This window comes from Eleutherodactylus coqui, chromosome 7 (assembly GCF_035609145.1).
Source record: "Eleutherodactylus coqui strain aEleCoq1 chromosome 7, aEleCoq1.hap1, whole genome shotgun sequence".
Lineage (NCBI taxonomy): Eukaryota > Metazoa > Chordata > Amphibia > Anura > Eleutherodactylidae > Eleutherodactylus > Eleutherodactylus coqui.
The window spans coordinates 189051793-189066990 of record NC_089843.1 but is presented as its reverse complement, the minus strand read 5'-3'; the positions used below and the strand labels follow the sequence as shown (position 1 = coordinate 189066990).

At 47.5% G+C, this 15198-nt stretch overlaps 1 protein-coding gene across 3 annotated transcripts in view; it reads right to left on the bottom strand.

Moving 5' to 3' along the window:
* The window catches only part of PSD3 (pleckstrin and Sec7 domain containing 3), a 562110-nt gene that overhangs the window by 358314 nt on the left and 188598 nt on the right, over window positions 1-15198 (bottom strand). For all 3 annotated transcript variants that reach the window (XM_066574143.1, XM_066574145.1, XM_066574146.1), the window contains one exon: window positions 4739-5792. In XM_066574143.1, coding sequence (XP_066430240.1) covers window positions 4739-5792 — 1054 coding nt within the window. The remainder of the gene's footprint in view (window positions 1-4738; window positions 5793-15198) is intronic.

Genomic DNA, 15198 nt, shown 5'->3' with positions numbered 1-15198 from the left:
GAAAACAAATCGCGACAAGTTCTCTTTCTGTGCGGGTCTCACAGAGGCCCGCACAGAAATGTCAGTAGTAACGCACCAGCTCCGCTCTGTGCATGCGCCGGCTGGGCAGCAGGTGCCGCATCAAAGAGCAGAGGAGACATGGGAGCCGGTGAGCCGCAGGGCTGTGCAGGGGGAACAGGTCCGCATCCCGCTGCGAGAATCCTCGCAGCAGGATCCGACCCGGCCGTCTGCAGGCAGCCTTAGGCTGCCTTCATACTGGCGTGAAAATTGCACAAGATTTGTGCGTTGAGACGCACAAATATGAAGCCCACGTTTTGAATGGGGTCATACACATGAGTGCGGTTCTCCCGCATGGCACTGCAATGCAATGCAGAAAACAAATCGCAGGATGTTCTACCTCCCTGCGCGCTCTCGGATCGCACCACCCATTGTTTTCAATTGAAAACAATGGAAGAAACTCCGCGAACCTCTGCGGCAGCTGTGACAGCCGCGGAGGGGATTCCCTTCTTCCCTGAAGTGATGTGAGGCTGTTTCCATATGAAAACCCCTCGCATCCCTGGGCTTTCACATGGGGAGCCTGATATGGCAGAGGGGTTCACGGACCCATATAGCGCTCGCCCGTGTGTAGTTGGCCTTAGGTGAAACCAAGTTCTGGCGTTGATCTAATAGGTAGGAGCTGAGCGATAGAGGCGAGTATCTTGCTGCCCCATACTAAGGTGTGGAGGCAGTAAAGGGGGCATTATTACTGCGCACGGTTACCTAATACAGGCTGTAAAATGAAAGCTGTAATCTGATTGGTTGCTACGTGCCACTAACTGTGGTCAGGGCCTTTCTCCGCATTCCTTGTAAGACTTCACCCATCTTTTCGATAAGTTGTGGGACGTCGCAGCTTTATGTTCAATGTGGGAGGTAAAATGGGTTTAGAATTCCCTAAATTCTCCATTCACGCAGGAAGCATTGTCAGAAGTTACAGTGATGCTTCCTCGCATGAATATCAAGTTTTTAACCACATTTATGCCTCCATATTGTTTGAATTACTGCAAATTGCGTACTTTTGATTGGCTTAAAAAAAAAAAAAAAAACTTTAAAAAACTGCAACTTTTACTCTTTTGGAACAAGTTGTGTGACCCACGGCGCCTCCTGCAGCTGCTGAGCAGTGTCTCCGCTCAGTGTGAGGGTGGCGGATGTGACCACTTGGTACCTCTCTAGCATCAGGAGGAAAGGCACTTAATCTTTAACCCCTTCATGCAATCCAACGTCAAGGTCTGCTATTATGCTGAGCCCATTCTATACGCGGCAGCTGCCGGCTGTCCTATACAGCTGTCAGGATCAGAAATAACTCTTAACCCTGTCAGCGCCGACTGTGGCATTTCATTGGCTTGATAGAGGTATGGGGCTCCTTCCGTTCCCCAAATGCCGCCCTTTCCCCATGACAACATTGCAGAGTGCTGTATGGTTGCCATGGCCGCATACCGCGCTGTAAATTTTTTTTAAAAATGGAAACCTAACAGAACAGAAGAAGACCGAAAGGTTTCCGTTTTTTTGAAAACCAACTTAAATCACTGGGGAAAGCCATTTTTCTGTCCGAAAATACAACGTAGAGACAGAAATCCACAACTCAGATGTGAACGAGCCCTTAGCGAAATTAATAGAAGAGATCCTAAAAAAAACGTTGGCGCCAGATTTGTCCCGCTTCAGCGACGGACATTTATCCACGAGCTCATGTCCAAATGATCACTTATCAGTGGGTAAGGCTACCTACACACGGGTGAGCGTGATCCCGGGCCGAGAAACTCCACTTAATATCACGCTCGCCAATGTGCGTTTTCACAGCAGGCGTGGCGGTTTTCAGTCAAAAAAGCCTCCCATCACTTCTGTGAAGCAGCGATACTTTGGCGTGGCTTTCAGGAGCGTTAAAGGATCGGCAAGTGTTTCCCATTGATTTCAATAGTAAACCTCGCATCGCACCGGCGTGCGTATCTCATGCCGTGCAAGGTGTTTTACTGTCCCATTGACAACAATGAGCGACACCTTCCAAGGAACATGAAAAGAAGGACATGCAGCGAATTTTACCAGCACCGCGATGCGTATACGGTTCCATTCAAAAGAGTGGGGTTCATATTCGTGCGGGATTCTCACAACGCACAAATCTCACAGGAGATTCTCGGCCGCGTGAAAGTGGCCTAATAGTGATAGAAGCACCGCTACTACTCATTACAATATAAAGCTCAGTTTAAGGCTACAGTCACACGGGCGAGAGCATTATTTTTTTTCTCGCTGCATTACTTGTCTGAACGAATCCATTCAAAAGAATGTTTTTTTTTTACAATCGTGCCTGTCTTCTGCACATCGCACAACGCTCCGCCCAGAAGATCGCTCGTGTGGATAAGCCCTTATGGTGGAGGGCATTATTACTCTCTCTTGCTGATGCAGTGAATCCATGGACCATAACTGAGAGGGTACCTGGACTGAGCTGAGTAACTGTATAAATCTGCTACAGTCCCTGGCAGCCCCCAGAATTCAGTATATGGACCCTGCAGACCGCTTTCACACAGGCGACAACATTATGCGATTTTTCTCGTGATGCGACATCGGTACGAGTCGCATGTATGTGAAGCCCATGCTTTCCAATAGGTTCTGACACATTAGCGACGTTTTGTAGGCGGCTACATTGCGAGGGAAAAAAAATTGCGGGTTGCTGAATATTACCGCGCCCTGTGACGTTTTGTAGCTCAGGTTTCCCTTTGGACTCTTCCTTTCTATTGCATCACACGAAATCGCGGTTTTCAAGCGGTGCGATGCCACCTTTACAGTAGGAAGTCCTACTGTAAAAACGCTAAAATAACCCCTAGCTGCAGTAAAAAAAAATTTTAAAAAGAATACCTCACCTCACAGACGCTGTGATTGGTTCAGTGAGTGCTGCAGTGATTGGCTGAGCCGTGGTGCTCGAGAACCAACCACAGCCAACGCTTCCTGGAGGCGGGGATTTTGAACTTCCAAACCAGGAAGCGCTTGCTAAAAAGTACAAGCAAGGCTGCCGCTGCTGCAGAGGAGACGTGCGGTGTAGCCAGACAGCGCTTCCTAGGTGATTTTTTTTTTTCATTTTCTTATTGTAAATAGGGCTTATTTTTGGGGTAGAACTTATATTTCAAGCTCCCCCAAAAATTCCAGCAAAAGAGCACTACCAAGTCACGCGACTTTGTAGCGGCACAATATCGCGATGTCGCCATGAGAAAACGCAGTGATGTCGTACAAAACAGAGATGCGATATCACTGCGGCCTGTGTGAAAGAGGCCTCACAAGCTGATGAAACACCAACAAGGATATTGCCGCTTCTGTTAAAATGCAGCAGGGTTGTATATATAATAAGGCCGGCTCACACGTGAGTCACGCATGGTCTTACCGCTGTGGAGGCGGTCTACTGCAGCGTAGGGCAACGATACTGTACTGTGCATGACAGTATATCTCACGCACGCTGTCTTGCGCAGCCTTTTGGGGTTTTTTTGTTGCTTACATTTCCTGCGCTGTCACAATGTAATTGTATGGGCGGCGTTGATTCCGCATCCCTAGAGAACAATGGGTTCTCGCACACGTAATACGCGGCAAAATAGAAGATGCGTTCTTTTTTGCGCTTGCATATTATGCAATGCAAACACGCAAATGTAAGCTAAACGGCATTAGGTAATATATTTGATTGCCTACGAATTTCCACGTATCACATCTACGTAATACGCGGTAATCTTACACTCGTGTAAGTCCAGCCACAACTGGCATGTAATATATGTCCCATGATATCATCCGTGGCCTCTTGGGCACACACAGATGAGTACACAGCATCACACAGCATGGGCAATCGCAGATCTATTGATCACATTTGGTTTAAGTATATACACACGGCCTTCAAATGTGATGAAGGACTTGTGATGGGAAGCAATCATCTGTCGCATACTTTTATTTGCATCTGTTTTATGACTTTTGGGTCCCAGAACATTAATGTAAGCTGAGCCGGGCAGAGAAACTGTAACAGGAACCTCCCTTCCACACAAAAGTATTCGCTATTTTACACTCTTAGGCATTCCTTCCAAAATTAAGGAAAAAACCGTAATCTAAGATATAATCTGCACAAGCGGAGCGGCCACGTATACAGCTGTAAATAATTTTTCACAGTAGTACATTGTATCACAGGAGGCGCTGGGTTATTCCAGACCGCCAGAATAAGGGGAAGTTTTGATCACTATGAGGAAATATCACTATGAAGAGAACACACATCACTTCCTGTCCCCAATGAGGCTCACAGTCTAATCCCTCTTTCATAAACACTTAGGGTGGTCTCACATCTGTATTGGGACCTCCGGTTGGAGATCTGGCGCAAAATACCGGAAGAAAAAGCGTTGCATGCAGCACTTTTTTTTGTCCAATAAAATGCCGGGTAGCTATATAGTCAATGGGGTCCGTTTGGTTCTGTCCTAAAACTGAGCTGTTCAGCCATGGAGATTCCCCTTTCTTGTTTCTAGAACGGAACCCACAACGCAGATATGAAACCACCTTTAGGTAAGTAGCCCATCGGTAAATGGGAGTACCAGGAGACATGGATAGAACATGCAAACTCCATGCAGATATTGTCCATGAGCAGATTCTATCTCAGGAACCCAACACTGCTCACCATGCTGCCAATTTCTATGTGTCATCTTCTATGGACACACTTAGAACTCATCTAATGAAAACGATTAGGACTTACCTTTGGGGAATCCGAACGCGTCCTGAAATCTCCTCCTCATGTTCTGTATCCTTTATGAAGACCTCGTTGTCTACCCCATCTTGAGTACATGAGTCGGAGGCGCTCCTAGGCCTCTGAATTACGGAAGAAAATGTTGCCCCAACTGAACTTCTAGTCCTCTCAGTTGTTGGAATGTAAGTGCTCGTTCCGGGAAATATGAGGGACGTCGTATCACTTTGTTTGTCATCCACCGTAGAAGGAGAATTGTCCTCCCATCTTGCAGCCACTTCTGGTTGTACCTCCGATATAGTCATACCATTAATAGCAGCGTTTTCTAAACATACCGATATAATTGGAGATTGCGAGTGGGTAGCCCCGGAATTATCTTCCACACCAACTCTTTGTAAAGCAGTTTTTTCCAGTGGACCATCGCTGTGGTCCATGATAGTTGACATTGAAGAGGAATTAAGTTGCGACTTGGGAAAATCAGCAATCTCTGTGATTTGTGATAGAGAAGACTCTGAGAGAGTTTCTTCCTCGGAAATGGCTGCTAACTCTCTCTCTACGTATAAATACGATCTCCTTTCCGGGGCGGCTACTGTAGGAGCAACGAATGGTTCTTCTTGACTTGGAACCATAACGTTATCTACTTCTTCTTCTAATGATGGAGGACTTTTGAGGTAGGGATTATCCCGACTGTCCTCCAAATTCACACAACCCTTAACTATCAAATTACATTCTGCTTGAGATTGTCTGTTGGGATGCGGAGACGTTACTTGTAGATCTGGAGAAACGTCATGGTCCCCACCATCGTTGTCCTCTAAATTTTGAGACCCGCTCTTTAATTTGTCGTATAAACATTGTTTAGAATTGTCTGTGAAATTGTCGTTCCGTGTGACAATGGGGCAGTTCTCCTCCAGCCCTCCTAGATCTTTTGGACATTGCGTTGGCTCACCTAGACGTCCATAGGCAGCTCTAAATCTGTCATTCTCCCTATGCTCGGTAGTTCCGTATTCGGGGAATTCATTGTTGACACTAGCAGCTTGGGGAAGCAATCTTGTATTTCCAGGGTCATCTGTTAAAAAACAAAAATGATGAGAAATATAATAGTAAGCATAGTAAACCACTAATACTGTATGTACATAAAACATTCTCCATATAGCCACGGTCTACATACTGGCCCTATACTTTATCCTACAGCATCCCTACAGTATTGTGTTATAAAAGGGACCCCAAACATCCTAAAAAGAAAAGTCCATCATGAGTCCCCTATGGATTACCCTGCAGGACTTCCCGTCAGCTGCAGAAACCAGCAGTTTAGCAGTAATGCTGCAGACAAAGAGAGCGCCTTTTCCTCACTGCCTCCTTCATCTTCTGCCGGAGACCGGCTAGCATCTCTCGTTCAGCAGCGTGCACATGCATGACATCACGCCTGACACCAGAAGTTGGAGACTAAGGGGGCGTGGCTTTGTTCCCATTGATTCCAATGACTATGCAGAAGGAGGTGAAGCAATGAATCCGTGCAAGAATCACTCTTTCAATAGACCTTTTTTACTGTTCTTTGTTAATCTCCTGTGCGTTGGGTTGGGTTGGTGAGCGCAGCTAGCAGGCAGAGGGGCTATTACTATGACAAAAAAGGCCAGATGTGAACATCCCCTTTCAAGCTTTACCCGGCTTTCTCAAGTTTCTGAAAGGCAATTCTGCCTAGCCACGAAACATCTAACAAGAAGGGTCTCTACGTGTTCTGTATCCTGAATGATAGACATCTTCAGCTTCGCTACAACATAACTAGAGAGATTTGGCAGCTTCTATTACAGCTTCCCAGGAAACCCGACGCGGCTTTCAGAGTTTCCCGAATAGCAAATGTGACTAGTAATTCTGTGACATGAAGGAAGGGGGGGGGGGGGGGGGGGTTATTAACCCATTCCAGTCACGGACTTTTTTTTTTATTGTCATTTTTCACCCCGAATATAAACTCTTGATTTTTGCATATGATGGTTGTTGTTTTTGTTTTTTTGGTGGGACACGTATTTTTTTTTTTTTTAGTGGTATCATATAACACATATCAGGGGGGTGGAATGGAAAACAAATGTGTTTTCAGATTTATGGCGTTCCCTGTAAAGTATAAAATGCTATTAACTTCATTCTGTGGGTCAATCTGATTCCAGTAATATTGTATTTATACAGTCCTTATAATAAGATGATTGCAAGTGGAATAAACAGCTATCCCCGACGCTCTGCGTCCGTCGCTGCGGCACCCATGCAGAAGAAGCGGCAGGTGGTCACCTATCGTACATTGAGCATGTGACCAATCGGCCACTCACAGGCTTCAGCTGCCATGGAAGAATAGCCGTTGTACGGTACATGGCTGTGGAATGTCAACTTGAAATCAGCAGCAAATCTGCGCTGTGTGAACTCGCCCTAAGGCTGCTGTCACATGGGCGTACGCACGCAAGCACTGAAATGGGCAATTAAGTTAATTAGTTCAGTATGTGCAATTTTTTGTGTAAATGTGCAGGAAAATAGAGCATGCTTGCGTGAATGAAATGCACATGCAAACTACAAGTACTGTGTGTTCTGTATTCAATGGGTTCTATTTACTACTTATTACATGTGCACAATGCCACACAAATACGTTTGCGTGGCACAGGCCTACCTGCGCATTCACAAGTGCCAGATTTGGTGTATAATTTCCGCATCAGCAAATCCACACAAACATCCATACATACAAACACACGATATATATTCTAAGTGTGCTTGAGTGTACGGATTTTGCTGTAGAAATAATACCCAGGTGAAGGGCTCAGCCCCAGCGGAAAAGCATATTGGCGCTGGGCAGCCAGGCATAGGAAGAGAAGAGCAGGGAAGGGCACTGGATTACAGGAACATGATGTGAGCACAGTCTTCCCCGTATGATCAGTGTAAGTGTGGCCAGCACCGCTTACAACTGGTGGTGGCAGGCCGCTACTGCAGTCTGTAAAGTTCTCTGTGCAGCTGGCGGGGTACATGTTGCCCCTTGAGCAGCCGTGGTCTTGTGAGCAGCCTGGACATATGTATTGGTAAGATATGCAGCAGTGATGAGGGTCACGCAGAGCATCTAAGATCAGCGGTTCACCAGGAATGTGCTTGGTAGGGCATATGGGCACCTGGGCCTGCTTCTACCCCCTGTACGGGCAATCCATAAGTGTACAGTGATCTGGTGCTGTATTTACTACTGATAACGTCGTTCTATGCTGGCCAATCATATTGTATAGACAGAAAAAACAGCCTGCAGTCCAAGCCCAGTCCGACCTCTTAAGCATTTTAGAGGAGGAGGGTAAAAAAGTGGCCGCCTAGCAGGGCTGCGGCTGCGAAGGACATTACAGCTCCTCTCTAAGTGATGAAGAGTTCTATTCTCTACACACACAAAATGTTAAAAAAAACTAAATAAATACAAAGAAACAGCTTATAATTGTATTCTACACAATCTAAAATGACTGTAATAAAAAAGCAAGGCATACCGAAACGTCATGGCAAGACCCCAAAATACCCACCTTACCAACTCACGGATATGTAATCTCACTGTAATTGAAACTTTTATTGTGCACTTATTCACTCTTGTTAACATGCAACCTGCAGTATTACCCTACACACCTGCTTACTATCCTCTATATACCCTTTTTTTGTTGTGTTTACATTTTGTTCTAAAAACTCATTTATTGTAAAAAGTAAATTTTACTTTAGGCTGCCTGTCCACGGGCGGGTTTTCATTGCGTTCTCCGCGGCGATAATTCGGCTGCAGGGAACCCAGTGAAAGCTCTCCATAGCGATTCTCCGCGGTCAGCCTATCTGTCAGGTAAGCTGACCAGCGGAGATCCGCCTGCCGACTCCTGCTCCCGGGCGGCAGCTCCCACGGCAAAGATCCGCCGCAAGATACCGCAACGCCCGTGGACAGGCAGCCTCATTGTGCAAATTATTTAATTTGCTGATTCATTATGTTACTCATCTTAAAAAATAGTGGAGCATAAAATATGTTCAACGCAGCTATGATTGTACGACTTTATTCCACCACCAGAGGGAGCTGCTGTACATAGATTGTTATATATACTCAAAACAATCCCTCCCCCAGAAGTTGTCGGAATCAAATGAAACTTTCTCTGTGTGAGGAATATCGGGGATACAGGATACAATGGGTAGTAGCTGCCACTGGGAGGCGACATAAAGCTTCAAACAAAAGGTTACTCCTCCTGTCAGCTATAACCCTTCTTGTCTGCTAGGGAAAGTCAGTTTTAGCTTTATTTCCAAGAAGGTCAGACATTGCAGGTCTGCGAAAAGAATTTTGCCAAGACAAACAGGATTTGTGGGTTTAGGTCTTCCAATCCTTCCTACAGGGGAGGGGGAAACAAGCAGCTTCGTAGCCCACTTGTTTTTCCCCACTCCTGAAAAGGATTGAGGCACTGCCGTCCAGACGAGCTGCACCCCCGCCCGTCTACCGTGTAGGCTGCTCCACACCCCGTTTCACGGAAGATACGCAGCCTGGTCGCTGCATACAGTGAAACCTACACAGAGGGGTCCCAGGCTCCATTCGCCCACTCAAAGTGGACGCTGCAGGAGCCCAGCTGGGTCAGCCCCCTGGTTAGTGCAGAAATGCGGGCTCCCCGTCTCAGTTTGTCTCACTGCTGGCTGATATTGCATCAGCTCAACCACAGCTCAGGACTTACATCCGCCTGTTCTGTGGCATGCCCTACCTGCCACTCGGCTTCGGCGCAGGGAATGCTTGGAGGCCTCCAGTTTTGTTAATAATTGAGCCCCAGGCTTCATGCCCATTTAGGCCACACACCCTCCCTTCACCATCGCAGGGGCATGGCCTAATGCAGTGATGGGCAACCTTTTCGGCTTGGTGTGTCAAAATTCGCCAAAAAACCGAGCATAACTCGGGTGGTGTGTCACTTTGAAAAACAAACAGCAAAATTTGTGATATTAGTAGTTTAAATAAGAAAAATGTATACTTGTAACATAGAACTATATTGAAAAAAACAAAAATTAATTATTTTAACTTACCTGCTTAGTGACTTCTTTGTTCATCCGTCAGTCGGTTTCTTCTGTTGATCTTGAAATTAATTAACGGTCCAATATGCAACTTTAACAGGTGTGGGGTGCCGTAAACTGAGATAAGTGAGGGGAGGGGGAATTCTTTAACTAACCTGCCTATTAGTGACTTTTTTTGTTGCTGAATTTCAGTGGCTAAAATTAAATCTTCAATTGAATGTGTTAAGGCCCTAATGTGTTAAGAAAGGTGGGTGCTGCTGGCTGCTCCTTCCTTTCTCCTCATGGGCTGCTAGACTGCGGGGCTCATTCTCAGGGGACGCCAGCTGCTGGTGTAAGTGGGTAAGGCTGCCATTGGGCAGCACAAGTTCCCCCTTATTGTTCTCAGCCAGTGGTAGTTGTTTCAAGTCTTCATACTCCCATCATGTCACTGAGATCTAAGGGAGCAGAACCTATGCCTGGTCTCCTCACTTATTATGCGTGCAAACGCTGTCTGAAGCAGTTCTCTTGTGGCCATGTAGTCCGCTCTGCAAAGCCTGCAGCCCCTTGCGGCCCCCTCACTCAGAATCAGATTTTGCTGCAGCGATTTCCCAGCTGCTACCCACCGCCAAACCAGATTGGTTAAGACCCCAAACACCAGCGGTTCGTTCCATGGTGGATAGGTTTGACCGTGGCATGCCCTCTCGGGGTAGACCACGCAAGCGCGCCAGGCGTTCACAGTCCAGCTGCCGCAGCGTCTTTCCGGGGTCCATTTCCCCGTCCTCAGCCTCCTTGATTCCATCGCAGGCGGTGAATCCAGAATTTCGGAAGGGGAAATCTCAGAGGACCGTTCCGTACCACGGTTGGAGGCGGAGCGCTTATCCAAGATGGCAGCTACAGTTGATAGCCTGATTACCGCCATAAATGATAACTAATCTATCTAAGGAGAGCTCCTCTGCTGATCAGGATGCTCACTCCTTCAGACACCCTAGGCGGGGCTCCTAAGCTCTTTCCCAGGCACAAGGAGTTTGAGGAAGCGCTTTCCCTGGAGTGGACTGACGCCCTGCTAAATTGAAGGGTTTTGATGTTTTATACCCTTTTCCACAGGATTTAATCCAGAAGTGTTCAGTTTCCCCATACGGTGGACCCACTGATTGTCCGCTTATCCAAGCATACCACCATTCCAGTGGAGGATAGCGCGTCATTTGATGACCCGCGAGACAGGAATATGGAATCCCTCTACAAGGCGATTTTTGAATCCGTGTGTTGTGCTCTGATGTTCACAGCAACATGGATATGTCACAATGTTGTCGCATGGGCCAAACAACTTCGAGAGGTCCTCCCTGCAGGCGCCTTTCCGCAAGCGGAAATGCTTCTTGCGCAACTAGAGGTAGGTGGCGGTTTCCCTTTGAGGCCTCCTTAGATGCTGCGTGACTGTAAGCATGTGCCTCGGCATAGTCAGTGATAGGTCGTTGCATCCTCTAGCTGAAGGCATGGGATGCAGACACCGCTTCTAAGAAAAGGCTAACTAATCTTCCCTGGTTTGGGGACAAGCTTGACAAGATTATTGCAGAGTCTACAGGGGGCAATTGCACTCTCTTACCTCAAAACAGGCTAAAACGTACTAGGCCCGCACCAAAGGGCCACACGTCCTTTCGTTGCTCTAATCTGCAATCGGCAGACCGCGCTATGGGTGCGCAAGAGCAAAGGAAGCATCCCTTCTACAAACTGCGCCCTGCATGGCAGCAGCGAACTCGCCCCACAATGCCCTCTTCCTCTAAGCCCTCTGCATGAAGGTCGGCCGCTGCCAATCCTCACGGTTGGGGGGGTTGGTTGGCAAGGTTCCAGTCCACATGACTCCAGTTTTTTGCCAGACGCCTGGGTTCAGGAAATCGTTATGCCATAGAGTTCATCAGCACTCCACCGGATCCTTTTTTTGCATCTCCCATTCCCAGATGCCGCACCAAGGCCAGAAAGCTCCTGAGGGCGATCGACCATCTATTGGCGCACAAGGTCATAGTGCCAGTCCCGCAATGGCAGCGCTTTACTGGGTTTTATTCAAACCTGTTCATCGTGCCAAAGAAGGATGGCTCAGTTCATCCAGTACTGGACCTCAAGCAACTGAACGTGCAAGTGCGGTATTTTCGTATGGAGTCCATCCGCTCAGTCATCGCGTCCCTGGACCACCACGAATTCCTGTCGTCTATTGACATCTAGGATGCATATCTACACATTCCGATTCGGCAAACGAATCAATAGTTCCTGTGGTCTTCACCAAGGTACTGGAAGACATAATGGAACTCCTTCACTCCAAGGGAATCATAGCCATACCCTATCTGGACAATATCCTCATCAAGGGCCCATTGTGGACGGCCAGCCTGGAGAGTTTGCACATCTCCTTACTTACTCTGGAATGGTTCGGCTGGAAGGTGAATTATGCCAAGTCGTCGCTCGTCCCCTCACAAGGTCTGGAGTTCCTGTGGATGACCCTGGACACTGTGGAGGCACAGAGTCAGGTTCTGGGCCTTTGCCAATGGCGCTCCATCTCCATCCGACATGCGATGAGAGTCTTGGGCCTCATGGTGGCATCCTTTCCGGTCACACCCTTCGCGCAGTTTCCAGGGCCTATGGTCCGCTGCGGAAGTGTGTCTCCTAGTAAATGCCATTGAACTTTGGGCAATTTATTTGGCAATTCTTAATTTCGCCCCTCGATTACAAGGCCACCCACTCCGGGTCCAGACTGAAAACGCAATGGCCGATGCATATATCAACTGACAGGGCGGAACCAGCAGCAATGGCAGAGGCGGCCCGCATCCTAGCCTGGGCTGGGGTCAATGTGCCGGCGATATCGGCAATATAACACTCAGGGTGGACAACTGGGTCACCGATTACCTGAGTAGAACAACGGTAGATCCAGGTCAGTGTGAACTTCATCCAGACGTCTTTCAGCAACTTTGTCATCGTTGGGGACGGCCGGACGTGGACCTCATAGCCTCCAGGCTCAACTGCAAGATCTTGCAGTTAGTATCAAGGTCCCAGGATCCTCGGGTCTTAGCAGTGGATGCCCTCGTCATCCCATGGTCGGGGTTCCTGTTCCCATACCTATTTCCACAGTTTCCTCTGTTACACAGAGTCATCAAGAAGATCAAGAGGGAACACATTCCGATGCCGCTCATCACTCCAGGTTGGCCGCATCGGGCATAGTACGCCGATTTAATAGATCTACTTGTAGACATGCCGTGGCGTCTCCCGCTCCCAAGGATCTCCTCCTGCAAGGGCCCCTCTTCCACCAGCATTTACCAATGTCATGTTCAAGCCGCCTCCAAGGGCACGATTTTGCGCTGGAATGGTTTGAAGGTGGCTGAGGCCTATCGGGCCAAAGGTCAGACTCCCCCCTTAGGAGTGACTGCTCACTCGACCAGGGCTATGGGAGCATTATGGGCAGTGCGCCATGGAGCATCTGCCGTGCAGGTGTGTAAGGCGGCTACATGGTCTTCTATGCACACCTTCACCAAATTTTACAGGGTGCACGTGGCCCTCGGCAGCAAGGTTCTACAATCAGCTGTGGTCTGACAGCGGCCGCACGTTATAATTCCCACCCAAGGGGACTGCTTGTGTACTGTATCCTGTATCCCTGATATTCCTGACAAGAAAATAGGATTTTTTTTTACTTACCGTAAAATCCCTTCCTTAACAAGAATATCGGGGATACAGCACCCTCACTTTATTGTGTTACCAGGTTATGTGGGTCCCTGTTGGAGCCCTCAGTTCTCAGTTTTCACATGATGTTACTAGTATCATGCTGATTTGTACCGTGTTGTTGTTTTTCACGTTTATGTGTTTCACGGGTTTTGGTTGTGCTTCTCTGCTAGGACTCTTACCACTGATTGCTTACAAACTGACTTTTTCCAGCAGGCAGGAAGCTGAAAGGAGGAGGCAACTTTTGTTTCACGCTTTAGGTCGCCTCCTAGTGGCAGCTACTACCCACTGTATCCTGTATCCCCAATTTCCTGGTCAAGAAAAAGATTTTACGGTAAGTAAAAAATCCCATTTTTAGACGGGCAAACTATTCCCGACACTCTTCCCCGCACATACTAGCTCTTGTGCACCTGAATGGGAGCTAGTATCGTTAGCTCTCAGCGGGGCGTCTGCAGGAGATTTCTCTCCTTGTGCTCCCCCACTCTTCTCAATTGAGTTAACATAGCAGCCGTTCAGTACTGAATTATTTACACTGAACGATGAGCGATCAGCTTATCGACCATCATTTATGCAGCATAAGTAGACTCAGTGGGACCTAGTATTTAACTTTAGAAGGGGGTGCCCAAGGACCCCAAGAAAGATGTCCGCACATGAATGAAGTGGAGGTTGCGCACGTGTGATGTGCTTGACAGCGCTGTAGTCTGCAATTTCTAGCACGGTCATTTAAATGAATGGATCAATGCACATGCGCATCCTCCTCTACATTCACAAAATAAAAAAAGAGTTATGGCTTTTGAAAAGTGGAGAGGAAAATCGCCAAGAAATCGTTGTGTCCTTATGGCCAAAATGAAAACATGACTTTTATCTAAATAAACTCTAAGGCCAACTTCACATCGGCGCTCAAAATCGTACGAGATTTGTGTGTTGCAAGATGCACAAATCTCACACAAACATCAACCCCGTTCTTTTGATTGGGTCATATACATGAGCGATGTTTTCCTGCATCGCATCGCCATGCGGCACGTTCTATGTTGTGCGTCCCCTCGCAGCGCCCAGTGTTTTCAATGGGGTCGGCGTCAGCATGGCACCACGTACTAGTTGCACACGACGTGATGCAAGGTCTCTCATTGAAAACAATGATCCTCCACAGCGACTGACAGCCGCGGCGAAGGATTGCTTCTTCCCCCAAAGTGATGCGAGGCTGTTTTCACATAAAGACACCTTGCATGCTCGGAGAATTCATATTGGGGAGAGCGCGATATGTGTGCAGGATTCATGGCCCAATATCACGCTCGCCTATGTCAAGTTAGCCTAAGGCCAGCTTCACACGGCCGAGAATCTCACGCAAGATTTGTGCATTGCGAGAGCAAAAATATGGACGCCAAAGAATGGGGTCATATACTTGAGTGATATTTTCTCTCGCATTGCTGTGCGGAAAAAAAATTGCGGCATGTCCTATCCTTGGGCATTTTAATGGGGCCAGCACAGCATTGCACACAAGTGCAATGGGAGGTTTACTCATTGAAAATAAGCTTTCACCCGCAGCAGGGGATCGCTACTTCCCTGAAGTGTGTCTGCAGTGACATCCCATGTTGGCAAGTGCGATATTGAGTCGAGGTTCACGGCCCAATATTGCAGTTGCCCGTGTGAAATTAGCTTTAGGCTGCTATTACCCTGTTTCCCTGAAAATAAGACATACCCTGAAAATAAGACATAGCATGATTTTCCAGAATTTTTCAGGATGCAAAATGATTTTTCAGGCTTTTTGATGATGCTTG